Source organism: Argentina silus (assembly GCF_951799395.1).
Source record: "Argentina silus genome assembly, chromosome: 13".
Classification (NCBI taxonomy): domain Eukaryota; kingdom Metazoa; phylum Chordata; class Actinopteri; order Argentiniformes; family Argentinidae; genus Argentina; species Argentina silus.
Window position 1 is genome coordinate 4,927,091 of NC_139667.1, and position 10,761 is coordinate 4,937,851.

Sequence of the window (10,761 nt, forward strand, 5' to 3'; positions counted from 1 at the left end):
TGAGGTTTGTTAAACCCCACTGGGTGGCAGCACCTACTTATTTAGCAACATTTCGTTATATGATTAGTGGGCTACAGCGGCTAAATTTTTTCAGCCTATCACCCGTACTATAGTGGTTTATGTCACCCATGACACTGAGATATTTAAAATGCTATTCTTCATTAAAGTTATGTGTGTGATACGCATTTCTGAGAACTTCAGTTATCTGATTAGACATGTGTGTGTATGTCCGTCCATGGCCTAATTCACGCATTTATGTCTGATTAATTTACATAGACAATACAAATTGAGGTATGTAATCAAATCATAATGTGTTTGCCAATGGACAATAACAACATGGCATATTATGGTTTCGTTAAGGTGAAAGAGAAAGAGTTAAATTCTGATAGATTATTTGGCCCTTGTACCTGATTGGTCAAAAGTTGAGAGCTGGGATGGACAACTCCTTCTGTCTTGCGAACTCTCGTAGTGGATGGAGTTCAGTCCACTGTAAATACAGCTTGGATATCCACTTTATAAATGAACAAATATTTCTACTTTGTTGAGGAGTGAACTCGAGATTTAAAAGGAAGCACAGATGTGACAAATGGACGCCTATGATTGAATTGTGTTTCAGCGTTGAATAATTCCGCTATTCCATAGACCGATTTCCAGTCATTGCATGAGAGCGGTCGATAACATCGGCCACAGTCAATATATAGCCTACATGGAGACTCCGCGGACTTCAATAATGGGTAACCAGATTTCTGTGAAGAGGCCGATACGAGGTTAATTTCATTCACAAGAAATTTCAGGTATGCCACATTAAGAATGAATATTATTTTATTCATTGCATATTGGGCTTCATTTTCCATAGGATTGAATTGTCCATAAAATGTCCATTAAATGAATGTTCTTGTTCTATTTGTTATAGAACAATTAATCAAATGGTACCTAGTAATATTCAGTGGTATGCATGTAAACCATCGTAGAGAATAACTTTGAGTCTAGGTAATTTTAAGAGAAAGGTAAATTCATTGTCAATACGATCAAGAAGATAGTGCATGGATGTCAACGTTGACATGACAACAATACGGAATACAACATGGTTGTGTTTCAGATGATAAATAAATAAATAAATACACATCATCGTCATGTGGTAGACGTGATGAAGGCAGCATACTATGTACAACACTTACATTTACATTACATTTACGGCATTTAGCAGACATGAACTTAAAAGACATACTGTAGTTTTGAATGAAAATGTAGTTTCATTCATTTCATTAGTAGAGCATCAAACACTTCGTTTTAAGATAAGTTAGCCTATGCATGCAACCAAGTGTAGATGTGTCAAGGAAGGATTTACATTAATTTTTGTGCATTTTCATGAACAGTCACATTTATTCACATACAAAGTCAATGTTTTGAATCTAGTATGGCTGTTAGCAAAAGCAATGACACAGTATAGACGTGACCGAGAGCACATATGGAAATTCAGAGCAGAGCATAGATTCTCCATATCATCTAAGGAGGTGAACCACCTTCTCTGGAGATAAGTGTTCTACAGTCTGCATTTACAGTATCTGGAAGAAAAACCCCAAAAACTTTAATGTCTTTTTGACAATGTGTCTTTTAGATTTTGGGAACATGAAGTTGTCTTCAGTCAGGATGGGAGTCCTGAAGATCCTGCTGCTGATCACTGAGGCCGTCCTGTTGTCTGACTGTGCAAGAGGTGAGGCTGCTTTCTACTATATCATGAGAATGGTTTATCATGAATCTTTCCTCCTTTCTTTCCTTCTTTCTTTCTTTCTTTCTTTCTTTCTTTCTTTCTTTCTTTCCTTCTTTCTTTCTTTCTTTCTTTCTTTCTTTCTTTCCTTCTATATACTAGAACTAGTGTCAGGCTGTCTTAGAAGATATGAGGAGATATATTGGTTAGTGTAAGTTAGGTTGACTGCTGTGGCTTTTTGTTTACATGTAGAAAATCTCAGTTGGCTATAACTTTTTCACACTGAGAAGTAAGAGAGGGAAAAACTCCCAACAGGACCCAAAATCAACAGTGAGGTAAGAGAGAGAGAAAGCCAGACCTTAACCCCCCCCCCCACACACACACACCCCCCATGTGTGCTCTTTTCAGTCATTGCCGTGTGTGTGCGTGTGTGTGTGAGAGAGTGTGTGTGTGTGTGTGTGTGTGTCTGTGTCTGTCTGTGTGAGAGAGAGAGTGTGTGTGTGTGTGTGTGTGTGTGTGTGTGTGTGTGTGTGTGTGTGTGTGTGTGTGTGTGCGCGTGTGTGTGCATTCACCACAGCTAAGCCAAACAAACATATCCATCAGCTTCCCAGGGTGAAAGAACACAAGTCAGTGTTGGAGCTTTCCTGGGGTTGGCCGAGGCACTGTCTTAGTGTCGTGTGCGTGTGTGTGTGTGTGTGTGTGTGTGTGTGTGTGTGTGTGTGAGAGAGAGACTAGACCGCATTCTGACCACATTTGTATGGCTCTGTGTAATTGCCAGTTCTTTGTTAAGGGTTTGAAAATACTGCCTCAAAATGACGCCAACAGGCAAATACAGTAACATGTATTTTTATTCTACAATGTCACGCATCATCAATGGCTGAAACTGTCCGTAGCAGTTCGGTAGTCAAATTTAATTTTAAGTCCAACGTCTCAAAAGAAATCACCACTGCAACCCGAGACGTTTTCAAACATCCACGCTGGTTCCTAGCGCTCTCTCAGTGTGTCTCGTCATGTTTTCTAGAGGCCTATGACACACGCAGTACCTGTTTGTGGCGACCAAGGCATTGCGCTCGGTGCAGGTGGGGGCCGGTGGTGGTTTGGGGGGGGGGGGGGGGGTTACATCTGTGGGCCCGCAGACGATGCCTTAGTCACAGCAGGGCAGCCGGGCCTTCAGGACGTGGCTAAACCAAAAGTAAACAAGACGCGGTGGAAGCTAAATAAGATTAGACAGGCAATTATGTATGTGAGGAGATTTACAGATGTCAGAGGAAGGGAAAGCCGACAAGGGAGACAGACTGTGGAGAGAAAAATGAGCAAACCTAATCGGAGGGATGATATATATACGGTGGCCTATTGATGTTATCACGGGAAGGAGAAAAGGGATATGTAGTCTATTATTCATACTTTCAGAAAGTAAGTGATTGCAGGTCGGTCTGAGACAGAAAAAAGTATGATATACTGTATTGCTGGAAGTAGTCCCAGCGCTTATGCTCCGTTTGAAGTCAAAAGCCAATACAATAAGTCAGTTGATTGAATGAAAATACCTTGCTATGGCGTTTAAACATTTATCATGCGCAGTCAGATAAAAGTATTACTCTATAGTCAGATATACAGGACTGTGGAGTTAAGTTTCCCTTTTAAAACTTGTTCCTTTAGTTGATTGAAGAAGGGATATAGTTCTTTCTTGCTGGATATAGTTCTTTCGCAGTTATGAAATCATGTGACCCCATTGTGACAACTTCACTGTTTGATATCCAGAGATGTAAATGGTTTTGATTAGAGACATTTGCTTTTATAGAGAGAGACTCACAGCTGTAAAACTGTCCCTATAAAACCTAACAGTCGATGATAACATCCTAGACAAATGCAAATTAAAATTCGACAGGACTTTTTGACATATGTGTGAAATAAAAAAAATCATATAGAAGGGTTTTATAGCATTATGTAAGCGCTTAAACTTTCCATTGCAACTTAGTAGACAGTAAGTGAGAATGAGCAGTTAAAAGCCTGCTGCTGTCTGTCACCAGATCTGATCGTTCTGTACATCTGGACCCCTTCTCCTCTGTGCCCGGACTCCGATAGCCTTGCTGGGTATTGAATCCTAGGACCCCCTTGGACCCCCTCTCACCCACCTCCCCCTCTTCCTCCCATCCCCCCCAACAGCTGGAGGAGGTGCTCAGTGATGTGTCCCAGCAGAGCTTCTAATGTGGTGACAGCGATGGAGACCACTGTGCTATACTAGCAGTGGAATGTAGCGGTCTGGACATATGGACCTGCTGTGTGTTCTACAGGGGCACACTGGGAGAATGAGAGGCACATAAGGTGTCTCTAGCACTTACCAGGGCACGACACGCACACATACACACACAAGCATGCGCACAAGCATGCACACATGCACACACACACACACACACACACACACACACACACACACACACACACACACACACACACACACACACACACACACACACACACACACAGAGACACACACACACACACACACACAGACACACACACACACACACACACACACACACACACAGGCACACGGAGAGTTATCAGTATCTAGCTGGTGTGATGGCAGTTGGTGTAGTGTGTACTTTGTTTCAGTGTGTTCAAGATTTCAACTGTTGACAAATGTTTACTCATCTTCACCTCTTGAGCCATCTGGAGAAATTTAGAGCATACAAACTGCTTTGCAACTCTTTTGGAAAATATACATTTTATAGGAGAGTTACCTCATGGTTTTATAACAAGAAGGTACTATGAGATAAATTGTATGCCAAGGGCCTTTAAAATCACAAGGCCATTTGGCTTCCAGACAATTTTCCATTTCCTTTAAACGTAATGAGGCTAGTTTCCCAGTAACCAAATACCCTGAAGTCCTCTTATTTTTTAAATACGGCCCAAATAGTAAGAAGGTAATGACACAGTGGTGTTCTGGCACATGGGCCCAGCTGGAGAAACAGGGGGAGAGTGGACTGAGAGAGAGAGAGAACTTTGTCTTAACTTTGTCCTTGACGAATCCCCACTGCAATGGCTATAAAACACTAGAAAAGAGAAATAAAATCAGTGTTGTCTTACTTCTGTACGTGCCAATGAAATACCAGAGCTGCGGGCGAGAAAAAAAGATTTTAAAAGCGCAAACACCCTCCCATCCCAACTCAGGGCTGTACGACCGCTTGACATGGCACCTCTGAACTCCGAAGGGGCTGCTGCGCTTCCCAAAGCGAATTTATGACCAAACAACAACCAGTGCCTGCTGTCCCCCTTACACATGTCTCCCTTGTCTCTTTCTCTGTCTCTCTCTCTCACTGCATTTCCTCCTGTTTATTACCAGTGTAAAGCCAGAGGAAGTGAATTAAGTTAATGTGCTGTCGTTAAAACAAGGCATGAGCTGACCTTTACCCCCACCCGCCCTTTCTGAGCACTCCAATAACCCCTATTTACCAAGTCTGGGTCCATTTGCAGAGAACAATGGGTGGATTATAACGTGCAGTGGTCCCCCTGGTCAGACATGGCAGCAGTAATTAATTTTAAGCACTCCTCATCCCTGCAGACTGGGGTTATTTGCCGTCTATTAGAGTACGCTGCAAACCAGGGACTTGTTTCACTGAGGGGCTGCCATTTAGAGCTGCGTGAGAAGGAGTTACGAGAGAGAGCAGCGTTTTGTGTATGAAAGTGTGTGTGTGTGTGTGTGTGTGTGTGTGTGTGTGTGTGTGTGTGTGTGTGCGTGTGCGTGTGTTCTATTAAGCCCTTTGAAATTGCTCTTGTGAGAAGTCATGATAATGAGATATCCAAGCAGCAAAATCCAATTTGAAAGTCCAAATATATATATATAAATATATCAGCTACTATTGTTACCTCGACACACTGCTGCCTCTGTCACGCCTCTGAAAGGGAAAGGAGGTGTCTAAGTGAACGTGGAAGAAGACGGTGTGGAGCCTCGCCCCTCAGAGCAGAGAGAGAGAGAGAGGAAAGGGCCGTGGTGATGAGGGAAGCTGTGATAAGTAGCCATAATGGAGGTCAATTGGTGTTTGCTTTAGTGGGCCATAATCTCTGTGAGCAACACTCCCTCCTTTGACTGCGTCTAATGAGTACGCTAATTAGCATTCTGATGGAATTTCAACTATTTACACATTGTCTGCTCCCATGCGTGTCGTTGTGTGTCGTTTTCAGCTGTATGTAAATGGCTGTGAAAAGTGAATTGTGTGAATTGGATTTTCAAAGTCTGGCTAAACGTGTGAAGGCCGATCTGGATAGAGTTGTCATTTGTTTGGTTGGCCGTGGGTGTGAGTCCAGGCCACACACGCTCTTCCCAGCAGGAGATCGAAATGTGGCAGACAGACAGGGTGCACTTTACCATTCTTAGCCCCTACTGACGTCATAGAACCCTTTAAAAAGTGCCACAGAGCTGAAACCTTTCGACTCTGTTTCTTTGGTTTCATTGCTGTTCGATCGTATGATAACTATTAGATTAGATTAGATGTTAGATTAGATTAGATATTGAATTAGATTAGATATTGAATTATTGCAATACTTTTGACTACATTGGACTCTTTTGGAAGCTTTTACGTAACGTAAACATACCACTAACACAAACAGGTCCAAGCTCACCCGTACACGTATCAGTGTAGTTATGTGCAGCGGTGCAGGCCTGGGCTGCTGTGTTACACCCTTGGACAGGGAAGACGGCGCTTGCCGATGGGATTGAGCCCATGCAACCTTACAAGTGACCTTACAATAACATTTCAGCTACGCAGTGGGAAGTGTTTATCTTACGCAACCCTTCTTTCTCAGCCTCTTTTCCCCCCCTCTGCTTCTCCCTTTCTCCTCTCTATTTTCTTTTTTTCTTTAGAGGAGCGGATGGAGCAGCAGAGAGCCCCCCCCCCCCCCACGCCCCCCACCCACCGCCCACCCCTCTGTGTTTCACAGCTGTTCTCTCAGTGACTTGGACAAATGAAACGTTGAGAATCTAAAGCCCACTCCCCCCCCCCCCGCTCGGCCCCCCCAACAGGAGACAGACACTCTTGTTTTCCTGTAGATTTTAACATGTGGATTTATGCTGGGGCCTGGTGTCTGTGCGCAGCTGTGTACAAGGCAGATGTCAGCGCTCCCACCCTCCCTTGCTTGCTCTCCCTCTCTGCCCCTTTCCATTATTTCTCTCTCTCCATCCATCTCCTCCTTCCTACTCTGTATTGCTCTCTCCATCTCTCCAGGCCTCTTACCACTTCTCTGGCATTGACGAGCCATATCAAAGTGCATGAGCAGCATAATATGTACAGCAAGTTAAGCTATTCGCTATCTCCCTGTTAATTGACTCTTGGATTGGCTTGGATGTTGAGCGTAACCCTCGTCTGATATGAAGCTGTTCAGAGAAATCTTAAACTGGGCCTACACATGTTTAGACAAGTTAAATCTTCTCATTGTGTTCTGCGACCGGATAGAAGATGTTTTAAACCTTAGAAACATTATCTAGCTCATGTTGTACTCTTGTATGTTGTGCTTGCCACAACCTGCTTGAGTTCACGTTTTATTCTGATGAATGGCTTCTCACAGTTTATATGTATATGTATATGTACAGTACCAGTCAAAAGTTTGGACACACCTTCTCATTCAATGGTATTTTTTTTTTTATTTTCTACATTGTAGATTAATATTGAAGACATCAAAACTATGAAGGAACACATATGGAATTATGTAGTAAACAAAAAAGTGTTAAACAAACCAGAATATGGTTTATATTTTAGATTCTTCAAAGTAGCCACCTTTTGCTTTGATGACAGCACACTCTTGGCAAGTTTGTGTCCAAACTTTTGACTGGTACTGTATGTGCCTCCAATGCTTTGCAGTACAACAGAACAGAGCACTGATAGTTAGGCAACAGGCCAGGAATTACTGTTTCAAACACACTGTAAAACATCTTTCTCTTGTTTAAAACACTCTCTAAAGGTTCCTATCTCAATGATGTAATATCACACATACATAAATCTATTTTTCTCCTCTTTTCTCCACTCCTCTCTTCTTTTCTCTGAGGTATTCATTGGAAATCACCAGCGGTACTGACTCCCCCCACCCCCCCTCCCCCTCCCCTCCAACCTCTCTCCTGCCTCCCCTTCTATGTGTTTTGTTCTGCAGTTAAAAGGTTGATTGAAAGTTATGGTGGCAACAGCGATGCCTGGCTGGGTCTGAAGAAAGCAGAGCCAGGCGAAGGCTGGGGTAACGAGGCCTGAATGAGGCCTTCGCTGCCACCACCGTACCCCCCTAATCTCCACCCCTCCCCCCCCCCCCCCCCCCCCACCTCTCTCAGTTCGCCTCTGATGAGCATCAATGAGACCCCACATGCCTTTCTGCCTTTTTCACTCTCACTTTTTCATTGGGAGTTCTTTTGATTGAGCTTGGAAGTTCTGCATGCAGTGCTTCTGTCAACTGTAATGGGGATAACAGCGTGTAGATTGTAGCATTTATTAATCAGGGAATTACTATTTACGTCAGAAGTTATGTTGAGGGTGGAGGCTATGAGAGTGGAATTTGTGACAACTTCATATGCCACGCTAATTTGATTGAGTTGCTGTGTTTTCAACTCCAATCTTTTTCAAGAATGGACCGAAAGAAAGTAGGCAAGCTTTTACATAAGAGACACATTTTATGCAGTACGTTTGAGGTGAATGGAAAAATATATCCCATTGAAGACTGGGAGGACAGGGGAGGAAAAAATGCTTCAGAAGCTAAGAGTACGATCTGTCATATTTTATAGTGGAGCTACTGCTGTCCTAGACTGGAATTCAGCACCATGCAGTGAAACTGATTTGATTTCCTCATGCACAGGGACTTGAGTTTGGGCCCTGGCTCCAGCTCTGGGCCAGGACGGTGGTTAGGGGGAGGGACAGAAGGGGGATGCTGGCTTATGCTGGAGATTCAAGGATATTAGGAGAATTCGGGGGCTCAAATTCACCGTAGCTTGGCTTTGTTGTGCTTGGATGAATTACTGTTTTGTGTTAGCTTAACATTACCTCCAGTTTGTTATCATCATCCTCTTAGCAAATGCTTTCGTGCCGGTCACTTTGGTCAAGAGACTTTGTGACTCCGCACGTGAAGTCGGCGAACGAAGGAGACAGAGGGAGGGAGGGAGGGAGGGAAGGAGGGAGGGAGGGAGGGAGGAGAGAGAGAGAGAGATAGAGACGGAGACAGACAGACTGGCAGACAGAGATAGATAGAGCCGAGTGACCTCTGTGAGCCTGACTTGTAAGGTGAACCGGTAAAGTGGTGAACAAATTGCCGCTGTGAAAGGGCGGGTACCTCCGCGTAATGACAGGCGCAACAGCTCCTTGACGACAGATTGATTTCAGACAATATTCCGGGATTGTCAAGAGGCCCCATGGTTGTCACTAAGAGCTTTGCCAACTCCCCCACCCCCTCTCTCTGTCTCGTCTTGTCTGTCCCCCCCCCCCCCCCCCCTTCTCCTTCTCTCACCCCGCTCCTCTCTGTCGTCGTCCCCCCCACCCCCCCCTCCATTCTACCCAGACACTGCTGCCGTCATAGGCTCTCCTCATGAAAAGGCCTGCTTGACAAAGGCGCTGGTGTAAAAGGCCTGAGTGTGTCATGTGGAGGGGTGGATGATCTTCTGACAGTGGAGGAGAGAGTTCCTGAGGCCAGCCAGTGGAGGAGGAGTACATATCGTACCAGGGCACACTAGGTCACCATTACACACTGATACCAGCTGGACTCCCTGTGACCTCAGCAAACACACTCTGGCGGTGATGACAGCACGTCTGTCCTGATCAACTCAGCCTTGTTTACAGCCTTGGTGCTTATTTGGCAGAACCTACCGAACAGAACTTCACTTACAGAACTTAACCCTTTCACCATGTAATAGCTTGTTTACTGAAACAAGTCGCAACTTACTGCTTACACACCTTCTGCTGGAAAATGACTGCAAACAGGCCCAATCAGATGAATGCAGGTTGAATAGTTTTTGCCATAACTTAACCCACTCTGGAATGCAAAGGAGGCAGAGGAGTGAAGGGGAGGGGAGAGGGGGCATGTAGGGAGTGGCAGGGTAGCAGAGATACCCCAGGGTAGCAGAGATACCCCTATGTATTGACTGGCCAGGGCCCATGAAATCCGGTAGCCAATGAATGTAGGGAGCAGCCAGAATAACAGACAAGTATGTTGTCAACCTGATTTTCTAAGGAGGAGGGAGTATTTGTTAAAACCTAATCTACGAGTAAAGAGTTTAATCTTTAACCCACTTTGGTATGTAAGGAAGGTGGACCAAATGACGTGCAGATTAATGAGTCTCTATATTGCCACCTAAACCCCCCTGTTTATGGGAGTGTGAGTGTGTGTGTGTGTGTGTGTGTGTGTGTGTGTGTGTGTGTGTGTGTTTACATCTTACATTACTGCTTCATGTTTTGTCACAAACATATAAGGACAGCAAAAAACAGGTGCCCATATGTGCCCCCCCCCCCCTGCAAAGAAACGCACAGTGAAAAAGATAGAGAGAGAGAAAGTGAGAGAGAGAGAGAGAGAGAGAGAGAGAGAGAGAGTCTGTTTTACTGTGTCATGTGCCAGAGGCTGAGCCCAGGCCAGGGAGAAGGGTGTGAGATTGTTGGGATTCCTGGTTACTGCCACCTGGGCCCACCTAATCCTCGTTGCCCCCCCCCCTCCCCTCCCCCCCAGCCCTCCTCTCTCTGAGCTGTGTGTTAAAGGAGGCCTCACTGCCATCTTAGCCCCCTGCTCACTGCCCTGCCACTCTCCCTTCTTCTCTTTAACCCTCACCCTACTCTGCTTCTCTCTCCCAACCTCCTCCTCCTTTCCCTTCTCCATCACTCCTTCTCTGGCCCTCCCTCATGCCTGCTTGACAAAGGCGCTGGTGTAAAAGGCCTGAGTGTGTCATGTGGAGGGGTGGATGATCTTCTGACAGTGGAGGAGAGAGTTCCTGAGGCCAGCCAGTGGAGGAGGAGTACATATCGTACCAGGGCACACCAGGTCACCATTACACACTGATACCAGCTGGACTCCCTGTGACCTCAGCAAACACACTCTGG

The 10,761-nt window shown here is 45.0% G+C and overlaps 1 protein-coding gene across 1 annotated transcript in view; it reads left to right on the top strand.

Moving 5' to 3' along the window:
- Nucleotides 1–1,629: 1,629 nt before the first annotated feature.
- LOC310813990 (fibroblast growth factor receptor-like 1) overlaps nucleotides 1,630–10,761 on the top strand; it is a gene marked incomplete at its 5' end in the record, with an annotated part of 24,341 nt that continues 15,209 nt past the window's right edge. The window contains one exon of the mRNA XM_083683197.1: nucleotides 1,630–1,714. Coding sequence (XP_083539323.1) covers nucleotides 1,630–1,714 — 85 coding nt within the window. The remainder of the gene's footprint in view (nucleotides 1,715–10,761) is intronic.